Raw genomic sequence first — 18,129 nt, forward strand, 5'->3', positions numbered from 1 at the left:
TGGTAAGAATCGAAATAGAAAGAAATAAACTAGAATTTCCCTAAGAACTGTAATTACGGTAAGAGCCAAATGGTGGAGGGAATTATGCCAAGAATTAAACCGGAAAAGATACGCTCTACACTTTTTTTCCATTGAAATGGTGATTACGGTAAGAATTGAATGGAAAAGATACGGCACTGAATTTTTCTATTAGATGCCATATAATGTAGAAAATGTGATTATGGTAAGATTTGAATTGGAAAGATATGGTAGTAGATTTTTCCAAAAAAAAAGATGACTATGGTATGGAAAGATATGAAACTAAATGTTCCCACCATAGATACCATTGAATCAGAGAAGTTTTTCTTTCGGTGGAATTGATTTATAGAAGTTGCTTGTTCTAAGCATTGAATGGTAAAGATGTTACTTGATTTACCCGTAGAAATTGGGATCACAGCAAGAACTGAATGTAAAAAGAGATACAGTCCTCATCATCCTTGCCACGTATCGATTTAGAAAATGTGATGATGATAAGAATTGAATGACATTGATATTAGCATTAATGATGCCATGTATCCTTTTAACAAAGGTGATGCGGTAAGAATTAAATAGAAAAGATAAGGTACTGGACTCTCCATATCTAAATTGCCATGTAGGCAGGGGCGGCCCAATGCATTTGGGGGCCTAGGGCGAACTCACTAAATAAGACCTTTTTTAAAATAATAATAATAATAATAATAAATTTTTAATAAGTATAAAATACTTTAAAAATTTATTTAAAAATAATCCGTCTAGCTTTTTGAGATGCAAAATTACTAATCAAACTTTTGTACTCAAGATTCATTAAAATATTATTTTCAATCGATAATATAGCTAATCCATTTAATCTTTCTTGTGACATAGTTGACCGCAAATAAGTTTTTATCAACTTTAATTTTGAAAAACTTCTTTCAGCAGAAGCAACTGTTACAGGTATTGTTAACAATATCCTATAAGCAATGAATGCATTTGGAAAAGAATCTGTTTTTTTAATAAAACTTAAAGTATCAATAGGGGTACTAGTTTCTATTTACGAATACAATATACTCTATCCAATTCCTTCGAATACACTAACCATCTTCTATCATATTTTTCACCATTAGGTAATTTACGAATGTAATGTAGCGTAGAGAAGTGCCTATTATTTTCATCCTTAGGAAAATGAAGATCATAATCTCTAATTGGACCTCTTTCTACTAATAGATCTCTCAACCTTGTATCGATTTGCTTCCATTGACCAGGATCGTATATATTTGTAGAAATAGAACTAATTTCATTAAGCTCTACACTATTCTTATTTATCCTATCTTCATCTAATTTCTCATTATGTTCTTCACCATGAATATGGTTGTCAATCTCATTTTGTTTCATTCCTTTCATGTCATCTTTTAGCTCTATTTCAGGTGCTTGTTCAGTTGTTAATTCCTGAGTTGAACTTGATGTAGTGTTTTGTTTGTTTGTCATAACAAATTTATCTAGAGCTCCTTTTTGAGATTGAATGAGTTTTTCGATTTTTCTTTTTTTTTTAAGTTTTTCATATCCACATTCATATTTTCTATTAGACATTTGAATATAAAAATTATATTACCAAACAAAACAATTAAGATAATTACTACAAACAAATTAAAATATAAAAGAGAAAAAATAGAAGAGAAAAATTGTAACAAAATTATAGAAATTGCAATAAAATTAGGGAAATTAAATACTGGATGTCGAAAATATAATCAAACAACAAAAGGAGGGTTAGAAGGATCACACCATATGCTGTGCAGCTTGTGCTAGTGCTACAGTGCCACTAGGCCCACCACCCACAGTCCCACTGAGTCACTGTCAGTGTCACAGACTGACAGTCTCTCAGTCTCAGTGAGACGGACGGGAGGGCTGAGGGGACGGCCGGGCCCGCCGGGGTGACGGGTCACGGGACAACGGGAGCCGGGGCCGGGGAGGGAGGCGAGGAGGTCACGCTCACGCCGTCTGCCGTCACGGCCTCACGCCTCACGGGAGCCGGGGCCGGGGGCGGGCGAGGAGCGGAGGAGGTCACGGGCTCACGGCTCACGGGAGTGACGGATTGACGGCACAGGCCGCGGGCGGGGTCCGGGGACTGGGAGGCGCTCAGGCGGAGGAGACGACCTCGCCGGCTCGCTGGATTGAGCCGGACGGGCCAACGGGCGACGGGGTCACGGCCTCACGAGAGCCGGGGGCCCGAGAGGCGGGAGGGAGGCAAGGAGCCGAGGAGGTCGCGGGCGGCGGAACCGCCTGGATGCCGGGGAGGCGGGGACGGTCGCGGGATGCCGGGGCCCGAGGAGGCGGGGAGGCGGACTGGCGGAGGCGCGGCCACGCGGGGGGAGGCGAGGAGGAGACGAGTAGACGACCCAGGCGGCAGCCGGCAGGCAGTCACACCTTCACGGCTTCACCTTCACGGAACAGTCGAACAGAGACACAGAGTAGAAGAGAATTGAGGAAATAGGAATGAGGAGCAGAGGAGGAGTGGAGGAGTGGAGCAGGATGAAGATTTTAAAGAGAGCCAGAGGGTAGAGAGGAATGATGGGTGATGGCATCATGGCCGATGGGAATATGGAATCGGATTAAGCCATTGAGGAGGAGTGGACAGTAGAGCACCCGGCGACCCGCGTCTTGTCGAGGTAGCCGTTGGCTCCTGCCGTCCTGCGGGCTGCGGCCTTACCCTCTGATGTAGTCTGTAGCTAGCTACTAGCTAGGAGCGGGAGCTGGGAGGGTAGAGCGTAGGATGCCGTCGCGGGGCCTTCTCTCGAGCCGGGGCCTTGGGCGACCGCCTAGGTCGCCTAAGGCTTGGGCCGCCCCTGCATGCAGGATGCATCTAGAACCATTTGTTGTTATAGAATCCCATGGGCTTCAAACTTTCATACAGTCCTCACCTTGCACCTGTAATGTAAAATCCCTTGGAGTATGTAACATTCCCTTTCTCATGATATCCTCCGGACATCTCAGTTTTACAACAAATCTTTCACCGAGATCAACTCTCAAGAGTTTCTTTAAACCATTGGTCACATAGAAAACCCCACTGAAGAAAATAGCCTGTGATGTACAGTATTATGTGGCAATCGGTCTCCAACGGATCGATTCTTGACCCATTCAGTACCCCTCTTGGATGAAATGATTCCTTCCCAATGGTAGTGGCGAGACTGGGCGTTGTCTAGATCTAGAAGTCCAGATCTAATAATTATAACCAAATCATAGGCAACTAATGAAATAAGGAATATCCTCAAGATACTTAATATAAGATGTATATTAAACTAGGACAATAATAAGCCAAATCAGACCCTGATTAGAGTACTGATAGAGTTTCCAAATCAATGACGTACCACTCGCATCAAACCCAAATCATATCTATTACGCGTTGGTTTGGTCAATTTCACCAATATATGTATATACACCAGGTAACATATACTTTGAACGGAAAAAGTGAAAAATAAGAGAGGAGTACGGAGCCACAAAAAGGCAATATCAGTATAGAATGGAATTAGAATGAAGCATACAATGGAATGGGATGCCAAGTCAAATTATTAATCCTTCAAAAGACAAAACAATAACATATATTCCATGATTGATATGTATCTTCACAGTTAAACCATGAAGGCAGGATTCATATCGCTGAAAACACAAGACAATAGATAGCAAATTTTACAAACCTCGAACACATTATGATCTGTTGCCAAGAATAATCACGCAACCTCATCACCAAAGCTCTTCGATAAGCGGGGTGAATAAACAGCACATCTTTTACCGTATATATGGTACAAGTCGCCAACTTCTTCCAAACTACCATGATTTAAGTGATATGAGAAGATCTTCCGTCCTATTCGGAGGAAAACGACATCCACATCTGGATGAAAATCCAAGGCATGAACATCTTGTGATTCAGGGATCCCATGTATTTGCAACATCGCTCTGATATTAATGCAATGCTTCAACACCCATTCGACATGACGGTAGTCCTTGAGCATCCAAACCTTTATCTCACCCTTGCTTTGCAGCATGTAATGCAAATAACCCCCCGAGCGTCCAAGACGTTCGATCCAATCAGATTCAGGCAGATCAATTCTGCGGCAAACCTTTCCCTCTAGATCAACCCCTAAGGCTTGTTTCAGACCATTTGTGACATAGAAATTTCCGGCGAAGAAAGTAGCTTGTGGGCTGTGATATTTTTTGGCATCGGAGACTTCGCTCACGACCCACTCGTTTGTCTTGGTCGAGAAGATCTTAAACCTAAGGATCTCGCGGACGTCGGAGTGGAAGACATGGTAGTGGCGGGAGATGCGAGGGTCGAAGCCCAAAGCTAGGAAACCGTAATAGATATCATTTGCTTTGGGGACAACGGCCCATTCTCTAGTGGTGGGATTGCAGACATAGAAGGACTGAGCCTTAACACCACCCATTCGGCTTTGTGCAACCCACGAGTGACAGAGGAGCAGCCCATTGCAGGAGCTGATGACCTCCATATTCCATATGTTGGGCAAGAAACTGAGGGTGGTATCGATGGAAAGATCGTCATCATTGTTTGAGAGGTTAATATATTGGATACCTCTCCTCGCCCTGTGAACCGGCGCCGAGCCTCCATTGGGGACATTGAAGAAGAGCCCAGACGCCGCACGAGGGAACTTATTCTGATAGCAGGGATCTGAGGAAAGGACGAGCCAGGACTTGGAGACGCATTGGAACCGGAAAAAGGATTTGGTCGGCAGGCAAGAAAGAATCTCCACCATGAGATCGTCTGTCAGTTTGGCAACACAACGAACCATCTTCTTGTAGCGGAGAGACGAGGCTACTTTCTTCCTCTCTTCCTATTGGACTTAGATTTGGAAGCCCAAGGAAGAAGTGTTGAATTCTTTATAGGGATGGCGACCCCTTCGAGGATCTATAGGCCGGCAATGTGGATAAATACTGAGTTGCATTGGTTTCATCGAGGTCCTGCATAAATTATTCCATTTCAAGGCAACTATGCTCCATGAAAGTTGGATTACTTTATAAACCATGCATTATAATACGCCCAGTAGCGTCATCCCTGCGCAATCAATTTGAATAATTTTTCCTTTCGTTTCTGTTATCTTATTGAATTTGAATTGCAAAAGATTCTTTAATTCAAATCATGGAAGATAAGATAGAGACAATGGGATTGGTATGTATTTTGATTGAGGGAGCTTTTCCACTAGAGCCACCGAAGTTTAGTACTGGATATAGCAATCAAAGATGCTACAAGTCCATCTACGTAATTTTTCCTTTATCTACTTGATTTGTACCTTGCACTACTTTCCTTACGTCGCCATATGGTTAGGCTATATATTGATGTAAAATATTATTGTAATTGAGATTCTAGATAGGGTGATTTTCTTTATTCACCATATAGTTATATGAGTCGGATTGAGTCACTTATTTAACACAAAAAAAAATGGTTACGTGTTTGAATTTTTGACCCACCTAATAAATAGATTGTGTTTAAGTTGATAGATATTTGACTAGATGTGATTAGATTACCATATATATATATATATATATAAGAGATTGTTTATGAGAAGAAATTAATTAAGGACCATTCAATAACATTTTATTTTTTGTTCCTTTTTTAACAATATTGTGGTAATATGCCCCCACCAGAGTCGAACCCCAGAACTCCTTCAGGGCTCGTTCGGTTCGCAGGAAAAGAAGGAGAGAAAGTGTGGTCAACAGGAAAGTAATAAGATGACTCTTATTTGGGTGGAGTTTTCAAAGAAGAGAGATGGAAAAGTTGTATTCCCATAGGAATATGATTCCCACATTTCATGGGAAAGACCATGGGAAAGTCTTTCCCATGAGAAACATGAGAATCCTACTTTCCCATTAGGTGGGAATCACTTCATTTTTATTTTTTTCCAAAAAAACCTTTCAATATTAAAGAGGCATTAAAGACCTAACTTTTATTAAGGGCATAAAAGAAATTACACAACTTTTCTAAGAAAGTAGATGGGTTAACCAAATATAAGCACTCTAAAAATCTATCACTTTTCCATGTTAAACCAAACATGCCAAAAGTACATTCCCAGGCATTCTCTTCCTATGAATCTTCTTCCCATGAATCATATTCCTAGAGAGAAAAATGCTTCCCGCGAACCAAATGAGCCCTCGATGACAATGGTGTCAACCAGCTGGGCCAACATTTTATCAACAATTTTACTAGTTACTCTTTTGCTTCAAAAGCCAAAGAAGAAATATTAAGAATATTCATCCATGAGACAAGTGGGAGGTCTTACTCTTGGGTTCAAAACTGAGCGGTGCCAAATAAAGCCATACATGAGTATTTGCAAGTAGAGACAGCAATGCATGGAAATAAGTAATAGGCTACACAATGAGGGATAGCTCCAACCACAGATGCCCATAACCTTCTAATTCTAGTGCACCCACCAAACATCATCACCAGCTTAATTTGTTTGGTGAGATACCTGGATAGACTCACTGCGCCTACAACGGTAAGAATTCTCAGTCATCAGCAATTAAGCTAAATCATGTTTACAGAGGCTCCAAAAAGTTATGGCGTTTATAATTGAATTGTTCATTCCTTTGGATGTTCTTATGATGTTTCCTAAGCTGGACATGATAAACAAGACCTCCCAATAAAGCATTCAAGTAAAGAAAGATCAAATCAAACCACGCAGACTGGCAATGCCTTAGACTGCATCAATCTGATTAGCGTATTAAGGATTTCTGATTTAAGCAGAAATACTGAGCAGAATATAAAGACTATCATCAAATATAGACAGATAGAAGAAAAAATATTACGGCAGATGATCCTCCTACTCGTAGTATCTTCAATTCATGGAAGCACTCTGAATGGGACCTGGACCGGAACAAATTTATTGTTGAGAAGCTAAGATTCAATCATAGTCTGCAAAGAAAGATGTGCTCTCTCATTGTACATAGCATTACTGTTTTTGTCAAGAAAGAAGAATAAAATCAAATCAGATATAAAAGATGAGCTCTGTTCTTCACATCTACAACAATATGTACTCAACATGACCTTACAAGATTCATACATCCACGAGAGAAGAAAACTCCGGGAGATACACTAATGCTAGAGCTGCCACAGATCATTTTGTGAGGCGTTAAGGCTTGAGAATCTGAACAAGTATCCTTCTATTTCTTAAGAACTATGTACATAAGACTTCTGAATGAGAGAAACAGCTGCAAAATGATGTCAGTGCCTATAGCTGTTCACTGTTTACTGGCTCGCTTTGGCGGTAAATTTCAACATTCCACTTGAGGACCTGTCATATGTGATGGTTGGAAAGAGTTCAAGTGAATTTATGCACAGGAGATGATTGCCTCAGCTCGTAAGCTGCTTGGAAACAGTCTGCTGCTTGATGCAGTGAACCATCTGCTTTTGAGATGTAACCAAGATTCAACCAGGCATTATGATTTGTTGGTTCTAGACGGAGAGCATTCATTACAAAGCTCCTTGCAAGTGACAGTGATTTCCCTCCAAACATCCTTAGAACAGCTGCTATAGAAACCATGCTTGGAACATAGTCTGGTTCAAGCGAGAGTGCAACTGAATAAGCTACCAAAGCATCTATGTGCAATGACTGAGCTTCCAGTAACATGCCTGCAGGCACCCAACAATGCTTAAATAGACGATCAGACCACACAGCAGTAAGCTGGTGACAGAGATGATCTAACATTAACACAGAATTGTGATTAAAGTGAAAGAGCATCCTTGTAGACTGTCATAGGAGGCTGACCAAAAAATGTTTTTTAACAAAGCATTTCATTAACTAGATATTAAAGAAGGTTCTATCATGAAACATCGCGAGCATTTTCAGACAGTATATTAAAGAATGAGGTTTGTGCAAATTATCTATCCTCATAGACTTGGACACGAACACAGGTATATACAATATCTAGTTCAATAATTTTTATTTTTCTTATCCTGGAAAGGAAATCCAAGAAACACGTACTTAAAGTCGTACTCAACCTGTAAGGCTCCATCTTCTGCAGCTAAACTGGCATGTATCTTCAATAGAGATAGTGGATATCATGATAAATTACTGTTGAAAAAAAAGGCATCAATAATAATACTTCTGTAAGCTCTTAATATTGGTGTCAGGTTTCCATCAAAAAAAGATTTTCAGGCAATACATGCATCATCAACTACTGGAGGAATTTCCTTGGAGAGGGGAAGATATAAGTACCTAACAAAAAGGCAAAAAAATGCTAAAGAAACAAAAATTCAGGCATTATGTCAAAAGTACATGATGATGTTTTCTTCAGGACTGCTATTCCAGCTATGCTTCGGATACACTTTTGAGCCAGAACGGTCCCAGGACTTATATTAGCCAGCAACCATTTTGGTATGGTACAAGTCCATACCGTGCCATTCCAAGGCATCAAAATAGGTAAAGAAAAGGGCAAAGGGAGGAGATAAGAGGAAGAGAGAGAGAGGCAGGGAGAAAAGAGGAGAAAGAGGAGGCTTGCTGGTGATGATGTCGCAGCATCGAAGAGCAGGGAGCATGCAACATCTGGCAAAGAGGGAGAGGAGAAGTATACCGGTGATGGCCGGCATCGAAGAGGGGGGAGCAAGCGAGGTCCAGCAGCAAAGCAAACAAGAAAGCCCTCGAAGGCTCTCAAACCATTGAATTTGGTTTTTTTTTGGGGGGGGGGGGAGATAATTTTAAAACCGAACCGACCCAACCTGCTAAACTGTCTCGCCTTGGCATCAGTTCGGTTTAGTATGGGCCGAATTGCTTGACCCAACCTGCTAAACTGTCTCGCCTTGGCATCAGTTCGGTTTAGGATGGGCCGAATTGCTTGATTCGGATAGGTTCGGTGATCACTGTAGTTTTAAGTCTAAGTTCATAGTTACTAAGGATGGGAGATAATAGAGAAACAGTCATGACCATGATATTTTGCCATTGCCACTATGCTCTATGGTTTAAGTCTAATTTCAGAATCAATAACAATGGACGATAATAGATAGAGAAACAGCAAGGACCACAACATTATCCCAATTGTAAAACAGCCCAGCAAAAGTTACTCTACTTGGAGATCATTTTTGAGGTATTAATATCTGACAGATTACTGTCCTTTCAAGGCACACCAATTGTTAAGGTTGTTTTAATTAAAAAATCATACAGAAAGGAAAAATCAGTAGCTTTCATTTTATATGTTAGCTCTTCATCTGTGTTTTGGATTGTTTTTAATATTACATAATGCTAATTATTGGGTTAGTAACTAAAAATAAATAAATATAACACGTGCTTATGTTCACAAGCAAAAGATGTGTTCATTTTGATGCATGACACAATAATGAAGGGTCAAACTATTTTATAAGAAAAAAGGAGAGAAACCTGCCCACACTATAATTATCAAAGTCGAAATTCTCGGGGATGCACCCCCCAAGACTAGAACCCAAAACCTTTGGTTGCTAAGCAAAGAGGGCAGCACCATATTATAGGATCGAATTATTTGTTTAAGTTTTCAAAGTATATTTATCTCTGCTTCAAGGCAACTAAAAGTAGCACAAAAATAGTATTACTAATGTATCCTATCCAAGGTTTCAAGAATCAAACCATGTGGTTCTGTGCTGACTAGCAGGAAACACATTGGGCCAGTACCAGCACCCAGCATGAGTCAGCATGACACTCATTAATTATTTTTTTTATTTTTAATTAAACAGATAGTGCTGAGTCTTTTTTTGTTTTTTATTCCATCACAGCATGAGATATATGCTTGTACGGCACAATGCAACATACAACCAGCATTGGCACCTAAACCCTTGACCTTATCATTCCTTTGGCATATTTTTCAACACTATCGTGTATCTTTCACACTAATGAAGTTCACTGTCCACAAAATCTTGTAAATGTATCTTGTCAGCTGTTGACCAACATAAGAAAGACAACTGACATCTTAATCATTGCCACCTGCTGCTATTTTTCTGCATTAGACCTATACATAATGGATCAAGTAAACACTAGATTTATACATCATCCTTAATGAGCACCACAAGCAAATCTTGAGATCTCCTCATCAAATTCCCAAGTGTAGAATTGCTTGGTCTGATTACTAAACTTCATAAACCATGTAGACCTGCACCATAGCAGTCTCTCCAAGCCAAGTTGATTTTTGAAGACTCAAATTAGAAATAACAGCAACTAGGTCCCATACTAAGCCATCATGTGTAAGAATTATATATATCACACCATATGTCACAAAGATTATTCTTCTCTCACTATATACATGATCAATCATTTGACGAGTACTCGTCTGTTTCTTTATTAAGTCCGTCACATTAACGATTTCATCTTTTCATCACAACCATTGCTTGGAAAAACCCTTGGACAGACACTAAAACTTATAACAATATGAGTGGAAATGAAAAACCTTTCATCCTTTAGATCCCAGTAGACAAATCCTTTCATTTAATAGGCACTAACATACAAATTATTCTGAAATATACTCCAGGTATTCCAACCACTTAAAAATAATCAGACTGGTCAGAATAATAATAAAGAATTTGGAAGACATATGGTGCATACACATAGGTAGAATGACTTGGGTTCATCAATAAGGTCAATGGTAAAAAGGAATCCATCAAGGGCAAGTATCCCCTACATTCAAATACAACTACTTGATGAAGAGACCAAACAAAAAGTAAGTGTACAGACTACAGAGTTAACAAACTCTTCATAGTGCAAGCTATGGTATAGCCCAGTGTAGCATCCCTATTTTGTTGGGAGGAGGTACCACTTTCAAATGTTGAGGAAAACGGTAAATGCTTACCACAATTATTTTCAAAAGGTAAAATAAAATAAAATCCTTATCTTGTAGATTTTGACGTCTCTTGCTTCAATACCAAATAATTTAATCGAGAAAACATTGAAAAGAAAAAGGTAAGAGACATCAGATAACAAACTAGTGAGATTTAGAGTGAATTAGTGGTTCGTCAATTTAACATTTGTAGGCCCACCAATTATAGAGGAAAAAAAACTAGTTTTCACCACTTAGAGCCTGGTTGGATATTCCTGCAGCAATATCCTGTTAACCTACCCAACCCACATCTTCTAAGGGCCTACTCAAGTCCCAGCCTAAATCCTAGTCTGTGGGCCCATAGGCCTATAATAAGAAAAAAGACCTTTATAAAGGTCTTTTTTTCTTCCCATAGGATTTAGGCTAGGAGGTGTAGGGTTGATATGAGACATAATTAAATGGATGGCACAATCCATGAATCCAGCGAGAAATTTAGCCAATCCTGCTAGATTAATCAAACAAGCCCTCGGGTTATGTGCTACAGATGCATAAATATATTCCTTATTTAGCATCTCAATCTAAATATTAAACATAGCCGGGTTAATGCTAATTAGTTCTCAATATTATTACATCAAAGGGCATGGGACTGCATTTTATTTGGTTTTTTGGTCGGTTTGTGCCTTAGAGATGAACACAATTCCCTATATCAAAAGTTATTATCTTCCCATTTTTCAAACTCTAGGAGAGATTTGGAGGGTTGCACCTTGCTAGGATGACACTAATTTCTAGAGAATTGACATCGGATTTAAAGTTGGCCATAATATTCAAAGCTTTATATGTTGATTTCAGTATCCATACGAGCACTCAATTGGTATAGTTTGTAACAATTGTAGGTATGGTGCAACCCTTGGTATACGGATGCACCTAGCGCCGATTCCCTATCAATCTAGTGTGGTATGCGGTATGCTAGATGTAGACCAATATGGTTCGGTACTTAAAATTCTCTGGCAATATCTGCTTGATTTTTCTATTGGTTCTTCTCAACTAGAATAAGGTCCACAGCTGCTTGGATGGAAAATTGGATCCTTTGGTAATATCTGCTTGATGATGATGATCAAATTAATGTGCCTGTCAATTGTTTCAATATACTTTGCCCCATTTGAGTACTATAAGCCTTCTTTGGTGGCTTGTCTTACCATACATGACTTGTTGACTACAAGAACTTTCTGTTTTAGCCACAATCTCAACTACCCCCAGTAACTTTATTGAATAATGGCCTACTGCAAACAATGCTTTCCTTTCACAAAGTGCCTGAGCAACAAGCAGCCTTCCAGTAAATGTATATTGTCTTGATAGCCTCATATATTTGAAGTTTGAAAAACTTAGGTTATCCAGCCCTATGGGTGGCCTTGTTCCAAAACATATGGTCATGCTATTTTTAGCAGATTTTCCCAAAGATCGACAATTCACTAAAAAGCAACCACTTTTCAGATTTCTTTTGAGCTTCCTCAATATATCTACCACAGGTTTTCTTAACATGGCATCACCAAGGTTGTTTACAAGATCTTTCAGTGTATTATTGACCACATTGTGCTCAGTCAACCAAGCATCACCAGTTTGTCCCTTCTTCAATGATGCTTACATCAATTCTTTCATCGTTCTCCATGACATCTCTATGGTTAATATGATCATTAATATATGTCACTGTTCATGCCCTACTACTGAAATTTCCATTTTCTCAGTTGACTCTCTAGTCTTGTTAAATGCTAACAAAAAGATGGTGTGTACTTAGTACCAAGGAGAAGTATAGCATCATCCCTCTTGACCACAAGCGTAGCACTAAGATTGTTTACCTTCAAATTTATTTTGCTAATATAGGCAGCATTAACTTTGCCCTATTCATGGTGAAGCAATTAGAATATTAGATGATCCCAGAGCTGAAGAGATTGAATCGAATTCACTCATGGTATTTACAAGCTACCTCACCTCTCACCATCAGTATTCTAACTGACTTCATTACTGAGCCCCATCATGCTGGTGCTGCTGCTTCTTACTGGAAAAACTCTAGGCAAATAGTATGGTGTCTCCATTTCCTTGGATGACACATTTGTACATGAAAAAGCAAGAATACCAGTACAGTCCATGCTAGAGAATCAAATCAGAGAACCACATCATGGTGTAGACTTCCACAAAGAATTTCAGGCTTCACGATCTTGTTGCTAATCACCTTTATTTTGATGACTAGTGGACAACTAAAAGTTTCATGAAAGAAACAGTTATATTAAGACTCACTATCATTTTGTTTATCATTGTTCCATAGAAAGAGAAGGTGATACCATATTTCCAACCAGCCTCCGGCTGACTTCCTTACTCTTCATATTCTAAATGATCTATCTAAATGTTAGAACAGAAGTTTGAAGGGTCGCTTCAAAATCTGTTGGTGTGCATGTATGATGCCAAGTCCTGCATCCCCATAGCAATTAGTATTATAACTGGAACCCTTGGTATATGATCCTCCTTGATTTTAAGGGAGTTTTTAAGTTGTTATTTTGTACCTCTACATATTACTAAATATCTATACATATTTGATTATATACTGTGCAACCCTTGAGGCATGTCCATTGTATGGTTCTATGTATTTTGAGCAAAATGATATAGTTGTGTATAATTTGGCATAGTTGCTCCAGGTAGATGCAGAATGTTTACCATGCTTCCAACATTTCTTGATTCTCTTGAAAAAGATGCTTGATATGCCTAATAGGATGAGAACATCTAATTCCACCTTAGAAGCCTTCATGGTTTGGTATTTACTGTCAGGCATGTAGACAGCTGATAAATTACTAGTAGACAGAATAAAAAGGAAATAAGATTCATTATAATCAAGTTCTTAGATAGTATAATAACCTGTTGCATGCCAGCACTTCGGAGAGAAAATTTCAACAGATTTGGCTTTTTCCAAGCAAACATACGAATCAGTCCATGATTCGAGTTTTGTATAAATGAACGACAAATCTAGCCATGCTTCTGTTTCTAAATCTTTTACTGCTTTAACCTGCCCAAAACAGATAGAAAGATGGAGACAGAGCAATTGAGAACAATGACACTAGAAACAGAAAAGGCAGCAAAAAACACCAAACAGTTTAGATGACAAAGATCATGTCAGCTAATTTGATCATTGCAAATATAATCCAAAAGGGGATGCACACCTCAGAATTGTTGCTCCAAGACTTAAGTTCCTTCTGCGCCTGAATCATGGCAAGCAGAATTCTGTAAGTATCTATCGCATTCCTGGGCTGTTCCTGAGCAACCTGAAGTAAAGCTTTTAACCGTAGAAAATCCAAATGATCCATTTTTCCAGTCTCATCTATAGCAAGATCAACTATTGCTTCAGCCTCTTTGAAGTTCTGCTCTGCAGATACTACAAGAGCTAATAGTTTCCAGCCACTCACTGAGCTCCCAGCCACCATATCCAGATATCTTATAGCACTTTCAACAGCTGTGTTAAGATTTCGTTGCAATGCATTCTCCCTCCCGAGGCTATATATGACCTCAGGACAATCTTTCTCAATAGTTGCAGCACAGTGTAGTGACTTCAGAGATTCACTCTGTAACCTCAGTCTTTGTGAATCAGAGATGGAAGACCTAGCACAATATCCATAGCAAACACCAAGCAAGTGGCTGGCAACACCCCTTAAATGTTTTTCCTGATTATTAGTAAATTCAATTGCCTTCATCGCAAAGTTTGTCCCTTCACAAGCATGATTTGGATTTTTATAACACAACTTTGCTCCTAATAAAAGTGATGGTAGATGCAGTTTGTGCTTCCTTTCTGAATGACACAAACCTTTTTTTAAAATGTTCAATGCAACATCATCTAGTCCTGCAGCACTGTAACAAAGTGCAAGAAGATACCATCTTTCACCTCTGCTATAGATACCTGGCAACACTTGTTCTACGTGTCCTGCCAAAAGTTCAAATTGTCCAGATAATGAAAGTGCATGTATGAGATGATCCATGATCTCAGCATCCCAATTTATTTCCTGAAAAGCTACCTTTCTCATGAGTATCAGCAACAACAGTATTGCTTCCTCTATGTTACTTGTAGGGATCATATGTCCCCAAACTTGTTGAAACTGTGGAGGCAGGGGTACTTCAGCACCACCATATAGTAAAATTGTTGCCAAGTCTTTCTGTAAGCTAGCCAACCTTTTCAGATCTAAACTCCAAGGCCTAACAAGAGCACGGCGATACGCAGAAATAGCTTCCTCAAGAAAACCAGCCTGTTTCCAAAGCTTAGGAAGCAATTCCAGTGCTTTGTGAAGCATGTCCTTCAGTTTAGACTCACCTCTAATTCCCTCAGGCATACCATGAGGCCATGCGGCTTCGACAATGTCCAGGATATTTTTGCATTCCAGTGCAGCATCTGTCAGATGCGAACGTAAGCATCACATAAACATTGGCTATTATACTAGTCAATACAATGTCGAGCAAATACGAAATTCAACTTTTCTTCAGCTTAACACAAAGGAATCCAGGTATATTTGTATTTCTGTCCTCTCAAAATATTTTGGATACAAGAGCTCAAAGAAAATATGTATGCCGAATATTATTCAATTAATATAATTAAGATGTGCTTGCCCTTTTTTTAATAACTTTGGATAATTAAAAACTAGTGACGGATATGATATTTTTTGAACTAGGGTAGATTCTAACAGACAGTGTTAGCAATCTATGCTTGGTTGAAAAGGGGCTTGGAACTCTCAAGAAGAGGGTGCTGGATCAGGAGCAAGATTTTAGAATTGCCATATTATTCCACACAGAATTCTTTGTACCCAGATTATATAAGAATCTAAAAGATTAACTCTTGCACCAAATTAAAAGCATCATTTAAGATCTGACTGTTATCAGGCATGTCCTATGTAGTTCCATACTCGTTGAACTTAGTCCACCTGACTGAGAAGCTGACTAAGAAAATAAGTATGAGGTCAAATTCAGACCACATTTAAGCATAGCATATGTCACATTTGGTTATGAAAATTGATTTTTAGAATCTAGGAAGGAATTTTAGGTAAATTACTTTTTTAAGAAGTGAAATGCCTGCTATTTCATTGCCATTTCAGGTTATTTTTGAGTCAGGTTATGAAGCATTAGTTCATAGTCGACACAAGGTTTTTAAGATTTTACTTTCTTGTTTATGGTTTTGCTTTTTCCTTGTACTAAAGAAATAGTAAAATTATAGAGAATTAAATTTGATTTTTCTATTATTGAATTATATAAATAGTTGAGGCTTCCTCATAAGTATGCTCTCTTTTTTTAAAAGAAAAATTATTAGTGGCACAAATTTAATTTTGTCACCAAACTATATAACAACGGAATGCTACAGAACTATTTTGCTACCTCGTCAAAAATGCTGTAGTTGTTTTTATGACTGACAGGGCATTTCATCACCTAACAGGTGGTAAAGGTGTAGGATTCATCCTATGAGGTCATGTGGGATGCATGTTATTTGTTGGGGCAATAGGCTGTATGGGACAGTCCAAGACAAATTACAACCAATTTCAGGGGAACCGACTTATAGATAGAAGGGGACTCAGCAACGGTTGTTGGGCAGTTGAGGAAGAGAGAGAATGGAGTAATGGATCACCACATATTCTACAGGACATATTATCAGTTATCGTGAATTTCCTCATAGTAAAATTGCCTAGATATACCAAGATGTTAATGCCCCTGCCAACTGGCTGTCCAAGTACAGCCTTTCCTCTTCATCTACAATGTGTTGGACAGGAACAATCCCCTGCTTGCCTTCATTCCTTGGCATTAGTGGATTGCAGTGCATACGTGCTTAAGAGAATGGTTGTAAGACGGTAAAAGCCTAGGCCTTTCAAATAAAAAGGACAAAAGAGGAAAGCAAAAAAAAAAGGTCTCCATTTCACACTTAAACCTCATGTTTCATTTGTTCAATATGTTATGCAAGTTGCAACAGTTTTGGCTTCAGATAGGATTTAATATGCAATGCGTGGATTCAACATTGGCCCTAAAAGTTTGGGTCCATGGATTTCTGAATGCAAGATGGCACTGTGGAAGTTAATGAGGGCATAGTGCACACGAGACCCTAGTGGTTCCAAGTAAGGGTGTCTGAAGTGTTCTTTTAGGGAACATCTAGATCTAGTATTCCCAGATAGCAGCATGTTCAGGTTCAGTGGACTTCTGAACGGACAGATGAGTGTTGTGACTAATCATATATGCTTGTTGATCCAAATGTCAGACCTTACTAATGTTGAATTCAATATTGGTCATTACAATCGGTTGAATCATTTAGAATTTCATTCTTATGCAATCCTTATCGTTGCGTATTTAACCATCCCCTCCTTCTCTCTCTTAACAATAACTTCTTGAAAAAGGTTATTAACTTATACCTTCCCATATTATCTATTTGTATGTTTCTAAAGAATGTTAATATAGAAATTTCAATCTTACATTTTCCTCGTGGAATTCAGTATTCCCACTTTATCACCTTCTCTCGATACATTCTTCCATTATCTTCTCAGCAAATGGTATCCTTTCAGACACTTGCAAGTCCTTGTTTCTCCCTTAGATACTCATTGGTTGCGAAGCAGCAAAGGCCTTAGAAACTCTGGAACATATGACTTTTGGATTATTTGGGCAGCACTCGATTTATCATTGTATACTTCAGCAAAACAAAAACCATTTCATATATTCCCCACATTTCTAATTGACTATATGTTTTCTTTTGCTTGTTCCGTTGGAACGTTAAGTAAATCAACCTTCTTATGTAAATTTTTTTCATGCAACAAGGTATGCATATCTTCTCGCTTAGCTTGACTAGACAGTTAGCAAGCAGTACAAATCATAACAAAGAACTTGCTCATCGGATTTTTCTACCAGTTTTACAAGTAACTAAATCTTGTCAGGTTGACATAAGTGCAAAAAGCATACAACAAAGCCCACATGAAAAATGCAAACTAAAATCACAAATACAGGGTTAAAAACTAAAGTTGAAAGTAACCTTAACCAAAGTGATTAAAAACTCATATTACCTTTATGTCGACAAAGCTGCTCCAAAGACTTGGATTTAAGCAATATTGCTTCAAGAAGAAGGCTAACTGAATGCATCGACATTACATTCACCTGCAGGTTTTCCCCTTTGGGACGAGTCTTTCTATGCTGAGTTCTTTCAGCAATAGCTTTGATGATCCTTGGCCTCAAGCCACGAATATCAATCCCTTGAAACACTTGCAATGCTGCATCAAAATTTCCTCTCTGATACTCCAATCGACCTAACAATGCCCGCGCTTCCTATTACAACATAAAAATGCTATCAAATAATAAAAATGA

At 38.9% G+C, this 18,129-nt stretch overlaps 2 protein-coding genes across 7 annotated transcripts in view; both read right to left on the reverse strand.

The window, feature by feature from the left end:
* Window positions 1-3,137: 3,137 nt before the first annotated feature.
* LOC120107865 (F-box protein At5g07610-like) lies at window positions 3,138-4,822 on the reverse strand. The gene has a single exon (XM_039121367.3). It carries the CDS (start codon window positions 4,794-4,796, stop codon window positions 3,720-3,722), a length of 1,077 nt encoding a protein of 358 aa, XP_038977295.3. The 5' UTR covers window positions 4,797-4,822; the 3' UTR covers window positions 3,138-3,719.
* Window positions 4,823-6,859: 2,037 nt separating this feature from the next.
* NPGR1 (no pollen germination related 1) overlaps window positions 6,860-18,129 on the reverse strand; it is a 12,763-nt gene continuing 1,493 nt past the window's right edge. For 5 of the 6 annotated variants that reach the window (XM_039119918.3, XM_008810627.6, XM_008810628.5 and 2 more), the window contains 4 exons: window positions 17,832-18,090; window positions 13,980-15,196; window positions 13,678-13,825; window positions 6,860-7,630 (listed from right to left, as the gene is read on the reverse strand). In XM_039119918.3, coding sequence (XP_038975846.1) covers window positions 7,320-7,630; window positions 13,678-13,825; window positions 13,980-15,196; window positions 17,832-18,090 — 1,935 coding nt within the window. In that variant the 3' untranslated portion in view covers window positions 6,860-7,319. Of the gene's footprint in view, window positions 7,631-13,479; window positions 13,584-13,677; window positions 13,826-13,979; window positions 15,197-17,831; window positions 18,091-18,129 lie in introns of all 6 variants that reach the window. The other variant, XR_015973549.2, reaches the window with a different exon arrangement.

This window comes from Phoenix dactylifera, chromosome 15 (genome assembly GCF_051530095.1).
Source record: "Phoenix dactylifera cultivar Ajwa chromosome 15, Ajwa_hap1_PhDact_Kaust_v1.1, whole genome shotgun sequence".
NCBI classification, from domain to species: domain Eukaryota; kingdom Viridiplantae; phylum Streptophyta; class Magnoliopsida; order Arecales; family Arecaceae; genus Phoenix; species Phoenix dactylifera.

What these genes read in the sequence shown, in the direction of transcription:
- LOC120107865 (XM_039121367.3), bottom strand. Translation starts at nt 4,796, where the DNA reads ATGGTTCGTTGTGTTGCCAAACTGACAGACGATCTCATGGTGGAGATT.